The following is a 16,653-nucleotide window of genomic DNA, read 5'->3' on the forward strand; positions in this document are numbered from 1 at the left end:
AAATCACTCAATTTCGTCTGTTTTCTTGTGATTGTTGCCTTTTTTTTTTTTTTTTTGAGACGGAGTTTCGCTCTTGTTACCCAGGCTGGAGTGCAATGGCGCGATCTCGGCTCACCGCAACCTCCGCCTCCTGGGTTCAAGCAATTCTCCTGCCTCAGCCTCCTGACTAGCTGGGATTACAGGCAAGCGCCACCATGCCCAGCTACTTTTTTGTGTTTTTAGTAGAGACGGGGTTTCACCATGTTGACCAGGATGGTCTCGATCTCTCGACCTCGTGATCCACCCGCCTCGGCCTCCCAAAGTGCTGGGATTACAGGCTTGAGCCACCGCGCCCGGCGTGATTGTTGCCTTTTGACAACAATGCCATAGAAATAGGTCCTTTTCAGCACTTCTTACCAAGGGGTTCATACGTTGTCAGGATCACCTGAGGTCAGGAGTTTGAGACCAGCCTGCCAACATGGTGAAACCCCATCTCTACTAAAAATAAAAACATTGGCCAGGCATGGTGGTAGGCACCTGTTATGTGTCATCTCCTACAGGTGACGTTAACTTTGATCACTTGGTTAAAGTGGGGTTTGTTGGGTTTCTCCACTGAAAAGTTAGTATCTTTTCCTTTGTAATTAATAAATAAATTCCTTGGGGGAAGATCATTTGAGACTATGTAAATATATCCTCAAACTTTTGCCCACTAATTTTAGCCTCCATCAGTGGATCTTGCCTGCAGCAATTACTCTGGTATTCAAATGGTTATTTTCTATTTCCTTCATTCTTTTTTTATTATTAGTGGAATTCTCCTGTAAGAAGAGCTGACTGTTCTCATTAATATCATTATAGAGGCACGAGTATTTATCTTATTCTTTGTACTGTCATTGTTTATTTTGTTGCTCACATTGTCCCAACTTTGGCTACTAGGAGGGCTTCGGCTTGGCTCCTGGGTCCTTTGGACAAACCCTCATCTTATTTTAAGCACTTCTTTCCTTTTTTTTTTTTTTTTGAAATGGAATTTTGCTCTTGTTGCTCAGGCTGGAGGGTAATGACAAAATCGTGGCTCACTGCAACCTCCGTCTCCCAGATTCAAGCGATTCTTTTTTCTCAGGCTCCTGAATAGCTGGAATTACAGGCAACCACCACCATGCCTGGCTAATTTTTGTATTTTTAGTAGAGAGGGGGTTTCACCATGTTGGGCAGGCTGGTCTCAAACTCCTGACCTCAGGTGATCTGCCTGTCTGAGCTTCCCAAAAGTGCTGGGATTACGGGTGTGAGCCACCTTGCCCGGCCTACTTCTTTACTTCTGATACAAGATGTTTCAGGCTTATCTTATACTTTCTTCGCCCCAGCTCTGGAATCAACCTCTTCTCCAAGGATCCTGGTTTCTTTTACTAGAGAATGGCATTAGAAACCAAGATCTATGTGCTAGGTGTGCTCTTTGGTATCAGGATGTCATTCTAGATCTTCTCAGCGGATAGATCTAGGAAGTATATTTATACCCAAACATATGCACATATTTGTATTTCTGTATCCATTCTCTCTTTCTGTGTGTGTGTGTCTGTCTGTCTGTGTGTATCAAAAGCTGTAAGATTATACTGATTCTCTCTGTTTTCCATTTAATATCACAGGGTTTATTTTTGCCTTCCTTTGTTAATATATAAATTCTTTGTCCAACAGTGAGAGTCCTAGCTATAATTATCTATAATGTATTTACTATGAAGAAGTAAGTTAGTAGTTGCAGAATTGCTAACTTATACCTCTTTAAGAAACACTACCCTTTGGGAGGCCGAGGTGGGTGGATCACGAGGTCAAGAGATCGAGACCATCCTGGTCAACATGGTGAAACCCTGTCTCTACTAAAAATACAAAATATTAGCTGGGCATGGTGGCGCGTGCCTGTAATCCCAGCTACTCAGGAGGCTGAGGCAGGAGAATTGCCTGAACCCAGGAGGCGGAGGTTGCGGTGAGCCAAGATTGTGCCATTGCACTCCAGCCTGGGTAACAAGAGCAAAACTCTGTCCCCAAAAAAAAAAAAAAGAAACCCTACCTGGATTTACAGCACTTATGTACAATTATTTTTGCCTTTAGTTTTCCAGCATTGTCAAGATACTGTTTTCCAGTTATTAGGTTAGTTCTTTCTTCCCGTCTCCTTCACCGTAGTGTTACCTGTTTGCAATAGTTAGGGTTATTTGTACGTGCTGTATTCCACATTGGGATTGCCCCGTCTCCCTTGGTTTTAATTACTTGTTTAATTTTGAAGTATGTGAAGGGTATGTGAAACATCACTCTGGCCCTAGGAGTCAGATACTGAAAGGCCTATTCAGTGCCAGGCCTCTCAGCTCTGCTTTCCCATTCCCCTTCTCCTTTTCCCCAGCCACCCATAAGTAACCAGACTGTTTAATTTCTGGCTTATCTGTCCTGTATTTCTTTTGTTTTGTGCCATTTTAAACTTACCAGATTGGTATGAAAAATGATTGACTCTGGCAGTAGGGACATATTCAAGAGAGAGGACCACACTGCTGAAAGGGAGGGCTCGTGGGATGAAACTAGAAACTCTATGGGTTTATCACCTCAATATTTTTATGTCTTAGCTACTTGTATATAATTTGATAACATTTGATGTTTATTTTTTTCAAAAAATTTGTTTATTGTTTTGGAGACAGAGTCTCTCTCTGTCACTCAGGCTGTAGTACAGTGGCACCATCTCAGGATCTCAGCTCATGGCAACCTCTACCTCCCAGGTTCAAGCAGTTTTTGTGCTTCAGCCTCCCGAATAGCTGGGATTACAGGTGTCTGCCACAACACACCTGACTAATTTTTTGTATTTTTAGTGGAGACAGCATTTCACCATGTTGGCCAGGCTGGTCTCAGACTTCTCAGCTCAGGCAGTCCACGCACCTTGGCCTCGCAAAGTACTAAGACTAAGGGCATGGGCCACTGTACCTGCTCTAAAGTTTAACTGATATTTTATTTAGCATGTGCTAATAAAGCAAAAAGGGGATGGGATAGAATGTACCTTGTTCTGTAGTATCTGATTCACCCTCCTTTAACACTAAATACTTTATAATCACACAAATAATATGATATACTCCATGAAAAAAATGAAAGTTTCACATATAAGGTCCCTGTTGATGTTTGTTCCCCAACATCAAACCACTGTTATTATCCTTTTAGATTCTTTATACATTTCTAAACATATGTGCCTGTAGGAAAAAAAAATACACACAAAAAATGCTTTGTAAGTGTGAGTTTTTTTCTTTTTTTCTTTTTCTTTCTTTCATTAATATCAAAGATCTGCTCTAACTTCTTCAGCTTCTGTTTGTGGTGTATAGTCCTGCCTCATTGTTCTTAACATTTGCAGAGTGTTTCTTGGTGTATATCCTTGCCTGTGACTCCTGACACAGATGTGGATGCTCAGCAGTAGAAATCCTGGCTGTGTCCATTCTTTATCTAGTCACTTTAGCAGCAGCTCTCCTGAGTGGCTGTGCCGTTTGGCCTTTTTCCCCCAGCATCACAGCAGAATACTCATTTCTCTACTGTTGGTCAATACTTGATATTTTCTAGTCTTAAATTCTGGGTAATTTGAGGGTTAAAAGTAGTATTTTGTTTTTGTTTTTTTTTTTTTTGAGACAGAGTTTCGCTCTTGTTACCCAGGCTGGAGTGCAATGGCACGATCTCGGCTCACCGCAACCTCCGCCTCCTGGGTTCAGGCAATTCTCCTGCCCCAGCCTCCTGAGTAGCTGGGATTACAGGCGTGCGCCACCATGCCCAGCCAAGTTTTTGTATTTTTTAGTAGAGATGGGGTTTCACCATGTTGACCAGGATGGTCTCGATCTCTCGACCTCGTGATCCACCCGCCTCGGCCTCCCAAAGTGCTGGGATTACAGGCTTGAGCCACCGCGCCCGGCAGTATTTTGTTTTAATTTGCTTTCTTTCAAGATAATGAGGTTGAGTTTATTAGCCATCTATACACATTTCCTTATCTGTGATTTGCCCATTTTAACAGTTTTCCTTTTTTTGTTGATTTGTATTAGTCTTTGTATATGCTAGATTTGTTGATTTAGTCAGTGTTTTTTGATCTGTTACTATACAACCTGGCACTTCTGTAGGTGCTGGGAGACCAGCATGAAGCAAAGTCTCTAATTTCACAGGAATTACAGTCAGAAGAGGAAATTGGGCCAGGCATGGTGGCTCATACTTGGTGCTTTATGAGGCGGAGGTGGTCAGATCACTTGAGGTCAGGAGGTGAACTCTTGTCTCTGTTAAAATACAAAAACTAAGGCCGGACGCGGTGGCTCATGCCTGTAATCCCAGCACTTTGGGAGGCCGAGGCAGGTGGATCATGAAGTCGGGAGTTCATGACCAGACTGACCAACATGGTGAAACCCCATCTCTACCAAAAAATACAAAAATTATCTTGACATGGTGGCTCGTGCCTGTAATCCCAGCTACTTGGGAGGCTGAGGTAGGAGAATTGCTTGAACTGGGACCCAGGAGGCAGAGGTTGCAGTAAGCCGAGACCACGCCACTGCTCTCTAGCCTGTTCTACAGAGCGAAATTCCATCTCAAAAAAAAAAAAAAAATATATATATATATATGTATATATATATATATATATATACACACATATATATGTATATATATATATATGTGTATATATGTATATATATATATGTGTGTGTATATATATATATATATATATATATATGTATATAAACTAGCCGGGTGTGGTGGTGCATGCCTGTAATCACAGCTACTCGGGAGGCTGAGGCAGGAGAATCACTTGAGCCCAGGAGGCAGAAGTTGTAGTGAGTCAAGATCATACCACTGCACTCCAGCCTGGACCACAGAGCAAGACTCTGTCTCTAAAAATCAAAAAAAGAGGATATTGGACCAGAGAAATCCAAATAAAAGAATAAGATTATGCAGATGTTAAGAAGTGCTGTAAAAAACAGGGCGAGATTTTTTAGGTAAGAATGAGATTATGCAGATGTTACAAGTACTATAAAAAACGGTGAGACTTTTTGGGTGAGAATGAGATTATGCAGATGTTAAGAAGTGCTATTTAAAAAAAGAGAGTACCTGAGTGGTTTGGGAGCCCAATTTGCCTTTGTAGATTCTGTCTCCTAAGTATTTGCTATTAGGTGGGGTGGTCAAAGAAGGCTTCTCAGAGAAAGTAGGAAACTGGCCACAAGAAGTGTCTAGATAAAGAGAACAGCATGTGCCTCGTCCTGTGATCAAGGGGGACAGGTCAGACCATCATAAGATGGATACAGGGGACTCCTCAGCACAGGTGATTGTCAGAGAGTTTACTTAGAGACATCCTCTTAGGATCAGGCTTGACATTCCAGGGACTGAGGTCTATTTCAGGAGGAGAGGTTCCTTACCTAGTCTTCCTTCCCTCTGGAGGCTAGGTTACCAGAAGGAGCTTTGCTCCAGGGGTTTGTGCATCAAGACTTGATCATTGGGTTTTGTGGTTGTTTTAAGGCATAGGCCTTTTCTTTACTAAAGGAAAATTTTCTGTTTCAGATTACCTAGGAACAGTACGATTTGGGGTTATCACAAATAAACATCTTGCGAAACTGGTATCCTTAGTACACTCTGGAAGTGTGTATTTACATAGACATTTCAACACATCACTTGTAAGTATTTTGAAATCACGTTTATGTTAGTGCAGTGGTTCTTAACCTTGTTTAGGTCACGGACTCCTTTGAGAATTGGGTACAATCTATGGGCACTCTCTAGAAAAGCGCACATGATTTTATATTTGAATAGAGAGTTCTTACAGCCCCACCCTAGAGCCCAGGCCCCAGGTTAAGAACCCATGCATTAGAGGCTCTTGAATTTAATGTATAGAAATTCTTTATTTATAGGCCGGGCGCGGTGGCTCAAGCCTGTAATCCCAGCACTTTGGGAGGCTGAGGCGGGTGGATCACGAGGTCGAGAGATTGAGACCATCCTGGTCAACATGGTGAAACCCCGCCTCTACTAAAAATACAAAAAAAAAAAAAAAAAAAAAAAAAAAAATTAGCTGGGCATGGTGGCACATGCCTGTAATTCCAGCTACTCAGGAGGCTGAGGCAGGAGAATTGCCTGAACCCAGGAGGCGGAGGTTGCGGTGAGCCGAGATCGCGCCATTGCACTCCAGCCTGGGTAACAAGAGCGAAACTCCGTCTCAAAAAAAAAATAAATAAATAAATAAAAAAATTAAAAAAAAAAGAAATTCTTTATTTATGGTCTTAGATTTTGGTACAGACTTGCAAATTTTTCTTCTTGGATAAAATTGCAGAGTTATTCTCTTGGAGAATTGTTACTCTGAGCCCATGTTCTCAGAGGCTAAGCTTCCACTGAGTGATATTCTCTGTTTATTCCTTTTATGAAGAGTAGTCATGTGACATGCTTTTCTCCTTAGCTGATGTAATGGATTTTTGAAGTTCTTATCAAGTCACAGTGAGAAGTTAATGGCTTCTCATCCCAGAGAGCCTTGGTTTTCCATTGTCACCTTTGTTCCCTGACTTCATTTGCTTTCTTGTGGAACAGCCTGAACTCAGCTGTTACTGAGCTTGACCTGTGCCCTGCTCAGTCCTGTGCTTCTACTCTGTTGATTGCTGCTTCCCCAGTCACATCACTGAGTTTACTTTCCTGAAGTATTCTGTCTCTCTCACGTCATTGTCAGTAACTTGAAGGTTGTATACACACACATCAGTTTCCCTGTACCCAGTGTACCCAGCCTTTAAAACCTGTGCCCCCCCCTTGGCACAGTGTATAAGTCTTGTGCCTTCGGAGGGGCTGTTGGGCCCATTCCAGGAGTGCCCCCTTGCTCGCCACTCACCCTGGCTTCTGCATGTCTCTCAGAGCCCAGATGTTGTGCTTTACTTCTATCAGTTTATATTCCAAAGGTCAGTGTATTTTTCTGTTTTCCAAATAGAAATGTTTAAAGTAGTTCGAGTAGTTTTTCAAACTCCCATCATCTCACCTTGACAGTCACTGCTGTGGTTGTTTCTCTGCTGCCCACCTACGCTCCTTGTGCTGCTACCTAAGCTGCTTTGACATCATCTGCTTTTGCTATCTGTCATTTTCCTACATCCTTCATTTTTAGCATGTTATACAGCCTACATATATTTATTTATAGTAAAGGGTACTGAGAAAGAAATTTAAAATAGATGAGGGAAAAAAGATAGGACTATGAGATGAGATAGAAAATATATCAGGTTTACTGCTTCAATTTGGTAGACTTTCTTTCATCAAATGCAATAATATTGGGGTACACCATTATTTTTAAAAACACAAGCAGTGGGCATCTTTGTTATGAGTCAGTTTAAATCTTCATTTTGAGGAGTTTTAAATATCCCATTTTGTAAAACCCTCTGAAGCATCCCTTTGGTAGGTCTGTTTGAAGCCAGTGATTTATATTGTAAGAATTCAAAAATAATTGTATATTCACATACATTGGTTGTTTATAGCAAAACAAAGCAAAAAATTTTAAGTGTCTCTTTTATTTATTTGTACACATAAAATGTGATCCATGGCCTTGTGCAAGTTTAGGTCATTTGTTGATTGATTGAGACAAGTGTTGAGTTCCTGCTCTGTGCCTGGTGTTTGTCTAATCATGGAGGACACAGGTGAATAGAACAGACAGCCTGTGCCTCACAGAGACTCCAATCTGCCCTTGTGGGGCAGCATTTAAAAGGCTAAGGTAAAAATCTAAGTGATCCTTGACTCTGTCATTTCTGTTCCCCTAGATATGTATTTGTTCTTTTATAAATACCCAGTGATGTTTAATACCTGTCCTTGGACAGGGTGATAGAGTTTGTTATTGCCACCAGCCAGCAGGAAGAATGATTTGTTGATAGGTGGTTCTGTGTCATGGCAGAAAGATGAATCATATGATACGGAAGTTACCTCCTGCAACCACTTTGGTTTTTTTGCCACTTGTGAGGAATGCTGTCTCTGGAGAAGAGGGTGTTAGCTGCACAGCAGGGGCAGGTCCCACTCCGATCCTGGGTTTTCTCACCTGCATTGGTGGGGTTGGGACAGCGCCGATGTGCCTGGAGCCTGCCCTCCCTCACTTAGGTCTCCTTTCTCCTCTGTGCCTTTGTCCTTCACAGGTCTTCCCCAGGGAGGTCCTGAACTACACAGCTGAGAACATCTGTAAGTGGGCCTTAGAAAACCAGGAGACACTCTTTCGTTGGCTGCGGCCACACGGAGGCAAGAGTCTCCTGCTGAATAATGAGCTGAAGAAAGGACCGGCGCTGTTTCTATTCATACCTTTTAATCCCCTGTCCGAAAGTCAGCCTTTAATAGACGAGGTAAGAACCGTGATGTTAAAAGCACCTCATAAGAAGTAGGAAAGCTTCATCTACCTGGCCCCTCTCATCCTGCACACAGTCATTTACTCTGGCAGCTGATGGCCACCAGCAGGGGCAGCTGCGGTCTGAGCATTGCTCTTTTCCCCTCCAGATGGGCAGGAGAGAGCTCGTATCTAGGACAGGGACTGGCACAGCCTCTCTGGACATATTTATTGACAGCTGTTGGGGTCTGGGGTGAGTAGGAGGAGGCAGGGAAGCCATACTGTGCCCCTCTGGGGAAGGACAAAATGCCCTCTTCTGATGTGACTGCTGTTGAGCTTCCTGTTTAGGGGGTGAAATAGGGAGTGGCAGGAACACAGGCAAAGTTTAGTGTGGCCTAGGAGATGCCATTGTCTTGGGGGTCCTCAGCGATCAGGGGCAGCAGCAGCGACATTGGTACACCTTGTTTCTCTGAACCTTCCCTGTTGTGCAGAAGCCAGAGTGCTTTTCAGAGGCAGCGCCATCGGAGCCTGCTGTTGTTGCATGTCTTCAGCTTCATCTGGTGCGCATGTTCTGGGCGAGAGTTTATTTTCTACATGGAGCATTTGGAGGCACTTTGAGACAGCAGGCACAGTACGCAGAGTGAGCCTGAGGGGGTGAAATTGCATTTACCAAGGGTTTTATCTTTTCTCTCCCTCAAGGATCCCTTAATTAGCCAAAACCAATTTCCGCCAGCCAGTGTACCACTGGCTAGCTAAGCAGACGCTGCCTGTCCTTGAGCCCCTCAGCGTTGGCCTGGCCGCCTGCCTGGAAGGAAGGGGAGGCAGGACTTCTCGCCCAGCTGGATATCTCCCTTTGCTGTTGTGGAGGTCTTTTTGCTAAAGTTGTAAGTCCCTCTGGGGAGTATTCTGAATGAATCCTGCTCTTTGGCTTAGAGGAAGAAAGAGGAGAGAAATAGGTTTGTTTTTTTCCCTTCTAATTCGGGAGGACTCAAAGTAATAGAACATTATTTCTGAATGAATGCTGCTCTTTGGGTTAGAGGAAGAAAGAAGAGAGAAATAAATAGCTTTGTTTCTTCCACACTAATTAGGGAGGACTCAATAAAACTATTTCTTTAGAAAATTTTCACTACATGGATATTTTGTAAACTGAGACACTGTTTCAAATGACTAGGCCTTTACTGTATCTAATATTAAGAGCCTTAAAGCTCATAGGAAAGGAAGAGTTTTCAGCCAATGTGGTATGGCTGTGGTTGTGGCTTTGGAGGGTTCTCTCCTGTCTGGTTTGAGTGTGTTGGGGTCCTGTGGGAGTGGTATTTTGTGGCAGGAGCCCAGAGCCTCTGCCCAGAGGGTTGTGGTTGGATCTAGGCACCTGGTGGGAAGACTCTTTCTTTGCCACCTTTGTTTCCTGAATTCCCTCCAGCAACCCACAACTCTTCCACCTATCAACGTGCCTCCTTTTTAATCATGGTTTTGCCAGTGGCTCCTTTCCTTGGGGCTCCTAGTATCTCTGTGAGGTGGGTGCATTGCCTTAACCTCAGCGTGTGGGTGAGATGACTGAACACCAGGCGGTATTTCACAGTATTATTAATTACTCAGGCAAGCAAAGTGCCTGTCTAGCACATTTCCCTCTTTGTTTCAGGTCGGTCTGGCAAATGTTTACTGAGCACTCTGCTGGGAAGCTCCAGGTAGAAAGGATAGATGGGACGCCATCGCATCAGTCTTGTCCTGTGGTCTTAGCAGTGTGTCCAGTACAGGGAGTGAAAGTCTGCCTGTAATTCAAAGTAGAGGACTATCAGGCCCAGGCCCAGGGTCAGGAGGAACCGGAGGAGAAGGGGGTGCCATCTCAGAAAGCAGGGGCCTGGGCAGGGGAGTGGTTAGCAGAGGCTTTGGATGGGGGAAGTATTTGAGACAGACTTGTAGGGGCAGCCAGAATGTTGGTGGGTTGAGAAAAACTTACCGGAAGGAGCAACCTGAGCAGAGGCGTGAGGGAGGAGATTTGCTGCAGGTTTAGGTGTTAGGAAGGAGCCTGGGTTTTGTGGTCTGCAGGAAGGGGTAATTGGAGAGATCCTGAAAAAGCCTTTGGAGGAGAGAGCCTTGGGCACTTCTCTGAGGATTTCAGGATTAATCATAGTCATAAAGTCGTCATTGTCTTTTTTTTTTTTTTTTTTTTGAGTTAGGGTCTTCTTTTGTTGCCCAGGTTGGAGTGCAGTGGCACCATCTCAGCTTACCGCCTCCTGAGCTCAAGTGATCCTCACACCTTAGCCTCCTGCATAGCTGGGACTACAAGTGCATGCCTCTACGCCTGGCTAATTTTTTAATTTTTCTGTAGAGATGGGGTTTCACCATGTTGTCCAGGCTGGTTTCAAAAGCTCTGGGCTCAAGTGTCTGCCTTCCTTGGCCTCCCAAAGTGTTGGGATTACAGGCATGAGCCACTGTACCCAGCCACACAAGCCTTAGTGACAGTGAAGAGATGTGGCCAGAGCTGTGCGTTAGCATTACTAAAGTTTGTCTGACAGCAGGGTTCCAGAAAACTGAGAAGTAGTAAGAACTCAAACTTGGGTGGTAGAAGTGGAGGATGGAAAGTAGGGTCTAGGATCAGGGAAACTGTGATGCAGTGACTAGAGATGAAGAAGCCATTGGGCATTCGGGTAAGGTGGGAAGGATGAATGTTGTACTTATATAAGGTGCTGTAAATTCATTAGCTTGTTGAACGTGAAAGAGTTAGGTGCCTTTATTTTTCCATTACCACCTTAGGCCTAGCATTGTGTAGAAAGTTGAGGATGCTTGCATTGCTGAGAAGAGAGAGGTCATCTTAGAGTGAGGAGAATAGAGTTGGGGGCATGCCAAGCACAGACGTTCTGGTTGGACATTTGTGCTGTGGTACGTGTAGGATACCAGGCAGTAGTGACTGTATGGTGGCCACAGCAAGCCCAGACTGGGTAGCTGCTCCTACACACAAGCATACCTGCATGTGCACCCATACATGTACCTGTGTGTACACACACACAAAAGCATACATCCTGACTCCAGCATAAGGCCACTGACACCGTAGTGTGTCTAGACGGTTCTAGAGAGGTTATAAGACATCGCAGTGTGTATTGCACAATTTGTTAACCAAAGGAAATGCTTACCTCAGCCAGCAAAGAGTCTTCGTGACTTGTTTTCTATTTTAAAAGCGTTTATTTGAGGCATTTGCATCGTCTGAATCTGGTAAGCAAAGGCATGGTTATCATGTTCAGACTTACAGATTTCCCTGATTAAAGAAAATAGAAGGAAACATCTACTGTGCGAACAGTTAAAGTTATTTGCCAAGATTTCCTTAATTATTCACGTGTAATTAAGTGACAGTAAGTGATACACATAATGTGACATAACTTGAGTTGCGTTTTCAAAATTGCATGTTACGTAAAAGGAATAGAAACATAAATACCACTTCATAAGAGAAAAATGATAACGCCTAACTCTTTAAGAGCATTGCTGGCAGGCACAGTAGCTCATACCTATAATCCCAACACTTTCAGAGGCTGAGGCGAGTGGATCACATCACCTGAGAATAGGAGTTCAAGACCAGCCTGGCTAACATACAAAAATTAGCCGAGCATGGTGGTGTGCACCTGTAGTCCCAACTTCTTGGGAAGCTGAGGCAGGAGAATCACTTGAACCTGGGAGGCGGAGGTTGCAGTGAGCCAAGATCGTGCCACTGCACTCCAGCCTGTGCAACAGGAGCATCTCAAAAAAAACTATTGCTGGTTGGACACGGTGGCTTACACTTGTATTCCCAGCACTTTTGGAGGCCGAGGCAGGAGGATCACCTGAGGTCAGGAGTTCAAGACCAGCCTGGCCAACATGGTGAAACCCTAAAAATACAAAAAATTAGCTAGGTAAAATAAAAATAGAAAAAATTAGTTGGGCCTGGTGATGCATCCCTGTAATCCCAGCTACTTGAAAGGCTAAGACAAGAGAGAATTGCCCGAACCCATAAGAGAGGTTGCAGCTGAGATCAGTCCATTGCACTCCTGCCTGGGCGACAAGACAAGAGCAAAACTAAGTCTTAAAAAAAAAAAAAAGCATTGCTGTAGACAAAATACTTTCTTCAATTAAAAATATTCTTTACATGGCTGCTTTGTTTATGAGATACTAAAGATAAGAGAGATGAAGAAATATTTTTCTAGAAATTTTCTTCTCTATAATGTAATTAATAATCTACTTGGATTTCTGTAAAAGATTATAGTAAATCTGGAAGTCTTATGGAGGTTTTTGGGGGAGTGGGTGGGAGTAATTGTCTATTACTGTGTCTTTGAATATAAAGCAGTACCAGGTTAGGGCCAGAGGGCATCCAGGCTCTTCACAGGTTATATAGGCTTGACCTTGTTAGTACAGCATGCTGTCAGAGCCTCAGCCAAAAACGGCTGAGGTGTTTTTGTGCGGGAAAATACAATTTCAAGCACTGGCCTGTCATCTAAAGTGACTTCTTTTCTTCACCCAGTAGCTCTCTGGTGGGTTATAGTGACTTTTTTATGCTAGTTAGTTTACAAGTTTATGTAATATTTAGAGAGTTTAGAGAGTTAATTTAAAACTTACTTATTTGTACAGGAAAATCAATTGTTTATTTGTTGAAACAATTGATTTTCCTGTGCAAATATGTATGTTTTGAATTAACTGTAAATTTTACATACAACTTTTTAAAAATTTTTATGGCCGGGCGCAGTGGCTCAAGCCTGTAATCCCAGCACTTTGGGAGGCCGAGGCAGGTGGATCACGAGGTCAAGAGATCGAGACCATCCTGGTCAACATGGTGAAACCTCGTCTCTACTAAAAATAAAAAAGAATTAGCTGGGCATGGTGGCGTGTGCCTGTAATTCCAGCTACTCAGGAGGCTGGGGCAGGAGAATTGCCTGAACCCAGGAGGCGGAGGTTGCAGTGAGCCGAGATTGTGCCATTGCACTCCAGCCTGGGTAACAAGAGCGAAACTCCGTCTCAAAAAAAAAAAAAAAAAAAAAATTTTATGTATGTATTTTTATAAAACTGTTTTTTAATTGGAAGTGCACTCATTAAATTGTTTTACACAAACACACACACTTTAACAAAACAAAATTCTGAGTGACACCGCCCTGTAACTAACTGTGGTGAGATTTGATTCAAGTTGACACACACTTCTGTTTTAGAGAGTAAATGCCTTTGGATTATAACTTAACTTGTCTTTCTCAAGAAACTAGAATGAAAGGTGAGTAATAAAAGATTCTTTTTGGAAGTGGAAGAGTCTTGGAATAAAGTGTAAATCCAAATTGCCAATATGGCCTGAGAGTAAAGTGGCAAATCTTACCAAGAAAGGGGAATGTGTCCATTACCCTGAGCTGCCACTCATTCATCAGAGGTTTATTGAACATTTGTTATGTTCCTGGCCCCGTGCTAGGCCTCAGGGATGGCAGGATAAATCAAATGTGGTTTCTGCCAATGAGGATCCATAAGCTTGTGGGGAAGAGGGATGTCTCAGCAGAAGCTTGTGAGACTGTAGAAGGGGCCTCAGGGACACTGGAGGTACAGAAACTAGCTGGGAGTAGGGGTAGCTTCTCTAAAGCAGCCGCCCTGGTGCTGGACCTTGGGAACAGATGGAGGAGGTGGTGTCCCCTGCCAGGCCTCTGTGAAGGTGTAGCATTGCAGGAGGGCCTGGTCTGTTAAGTGGGTTGGGTGAGACTGGAACGCCAAACGGGCCAGATTGTGTGGAGGTTTTATCACACAGGCAACATACCATTTGGTCCAGGAGTGTCATGCCTGGGGTAGTATTTTTAAAAATATAGTAATCACCTCCCCTGCACCCTCCTCTACCCCACTGCATGTTCTTGGTGGTATGTTCCAAGACCCCCCCGGTGAATGCCCAAAACCACAGATGGTACTGAACCCTGTATATACTACACATGAATTCACTTTTCTTCATAATTTTATGAGTAGAAGATTCATTCTTACGGAAGATTTTAGCAACCTTATCATTTCGTTTTCTTATTGAGATTTTCGTCGTTTTTTTTTTTTTTTTTTTTTTTTGAGACGGAGTTTCGCTCTTGTTACCCAGGCTGGAGTGCAATGGCGCGATCTCGGCTCACTGCAACCTCCGCCCCCTGGGCTCAGGCAATTCTCCTGCCTCAGCCTCCTGAGTAGCTGGGATTACAGGCACGCACCACCATGCCCAGCTAATTTTTTGTATTTTTAGTAGAGACGGGGTTTCACTATGTTGACCAGGATGGTCTCGATCTCTTGACCTTGTGATCCGCCCGCCTCAGCCTCCCAAAGTGCTGGGATTACAGGCTTGAGCCACCACGCCTGGCTTTCGTCGTTTTACTTAAAGGAAGCATTTTGGCTTCTCTTTGGCGTATCTGAATTGCCAGCATCACTACCCTTGCACTTTGGGGGCCCTTGTAATAAATAAAGGGTCAGTTGAACACAAGCACTGCGATACTGAGACAGTTGATCTGATAACTGAGTTGGTTACTAAGAAACAGGCTGGTAACATCCACAGCAATGGACATGCTGGACAAAGGGATGGCTTGCAATTTTTGTAATGGCAAAAATTTCATCACACTACACAGAGCAATGTGTGGTTTAAAACTTAGGACGTGTTTATTTCTGTAATTTTCCATTTAATTGTTTTGAACCAGAGGTGACCATGGGTAACTGAAATTGCAGAAAGTGAAATGTGGCTAAGGGGGTGCTAATTCCTCAGTCATCCCCCAGCCTCTCACCAACTCTGCCCTATATTTCAGATCACCGAAGTGGCCTTGGAGTACAACAACTGTCATGGGGACCAGGTGGTGGAGCGTCTTCTTCAGCACCTGCGGCGGGTGGACGCTCCAATGCTGGAGTCCCTGGCCCTGGAACCGCCGGCTCAGCTGCCAGACCCACCACTGATCACAGCATCCCCCTGCTGCAACACTGTGGTGCTGCCCCAGTGGCATTCCTTCTCCAGGACCCACAACGTCTGTGAACTCTGTGTCAACCAGACCACCGTGGGTGTGAAGCCGAGCTCGGTCAGCATGCCACAGTGCAGCTTTTTTGAAATGGCAGCAGCTTTGGATTCTTTCTACCTCAAGGAGCAGACCTTTTATCACGTGGCATCAGACAGCATAGAATGCAGCAATTTTTTAACTTCCTATAGCCCCTTCAGCTACTACACTGCATGTTGCAAGACCATAAGCAGGGGTGTGGCAGGCTTCATTGACTCTGAACTTGAAGCCCCTACCATTGCATTTTCTTCCCTTGAGAAGAAATGTGAGGTTGATGCCCCAAGCTCTGTTCCTCACATTGAGGAGAACAGGTATCTTTTTCCAGACGTAGACATGACTAGCACAAACTTCACAGGCCTGAGCTGCAGAACCAACAAGACTCTCAACATCTACCTTTTGGATTCAAATTTGTTTTGGTTATATGCAGAGAGACTGGGTGCTCCAAGCTCCACTCAGGTGAAAGAATTTGCCGCAATTGTTGACATGAAAGAAGAGTCTCACTACATTTTGGATCCAAAGCAAGCATTGATGAAGCTCACCCTAGGTACTGTAGGCAGTTTGTTTCTCCAAGCATTGTACGTTTTGTTTGACGTCATATGGGTAAATTTTATTGATGGCTCTCATTACATTTAATTGTGGGGTGATATCAGCTCTGTAGCTCATTTTAAGTGTTGAGACTACCATCGGTCATAATTTTCAAGAAATTAATTTTGTCTATTAAGTGGAACAGAAACATCCTCACTCTAAATTTTGGATAAGTCTGTTGTTTATCCCATGGGGGTTAAAGTCCCACTTTCTAAATTGGCGATTAGACATTTCACATGTCTAAGGTAGAAGAAGCTGGAGGGAATGGGGACTTAGGGACTGGAACCGGCAGGGAGGTGGAGAGCCATTCTGGTGGGATGTCCTGGGGGCTGATGAAAGTGAGCCTTGACAGCAGAGCTGCCTTGCCTCCCTTTTTGTCTCACAGGTTAAAATGGCTAAGGATGAAGGCGACAAGACCTAATTTGTTTTGCTGCTGTTCTGTAACGTACTGAGCAATACTGCTAGGACCTGGGATTCCTAGGTTGTATCAAGTGTAAAGTGCAGTAAACAAGTGTCAGTTGTAAACCAGCAAAAGCAAAACCCACTTTTTGAGGAGTAAAGTTCCTTGATGAGAAAGCATCCAGGGCTTGCCCTGGGACTTGGCAGCAACATTAGGCTGAACCACACTGGCCTGTTCCCAGGGCTTTGCTGATACCCTTGACTACACGCAATGAAGTGAGAATTCAAAAGCCATGTTAGTTCAGCCTCATTGGAAACGTGAGGGACGGTCAGTGTATGCCAAATGGAGAAAGGAGGAATTTTGTAGGGAAGGAAACCTTTAAGTTTTATAAAGTA

The 16,653-nt window shown here is 43.9% G+C and overlaps 1 protein-coding gene across 6 annotated transcripts in view; it reads left to right on the forward strand.

Annotated features, from left to right (window-relative positions):
• TXNDC11 (thioredoxin domain containing 11) overlaps positions 1–16,653 on the forward strand; it is a 66,556-nt gene that overhangs the window by 39,480 nt on the left and 10,423 nt on the right. For 3 of the 6 annotated variants that reach the window (XM_074382223.1, XM_074382224.1, XM_039477764.2), the window contains exons 6-8: positions 5,518–5,630; positions 8,097–8,297; positions 15,034–15,817. In XM_074382223.1, coding sequence (XP_074238324.1) covers positions 5,518–5,630; positions 8,097–8,297; positions 15,034–15,817 — 1,098 coding nt within the window. Of the gene's footprint in view, positions 1–5,517; positions 5,631–8,096; positions 8,298–9,038; positions 9,163–15,033; positions 15,818–16,653 lie in introns of those variants that run through there. The other 3 variants (XM_039477765.2, XM_039477766.2, XM_074382225.1) reach the window with 2 other exon arrangements.

This window comes from Saimiri boliviensis, chromosome 12 (genome assembly GCF_048565385.1).
Source record: "Saimiri boliviensis isolate mSaiBol1 chromosome 12, mSaiBol1.pri, whole genome shotgun sequence".
Taxonomy (NCBI): domain Eukaryota; kingdom Metazoa; phylum Chordata; class Mammalia; order Primates; family Cebidae; genus Saimiri; species Saimiri boliviensis.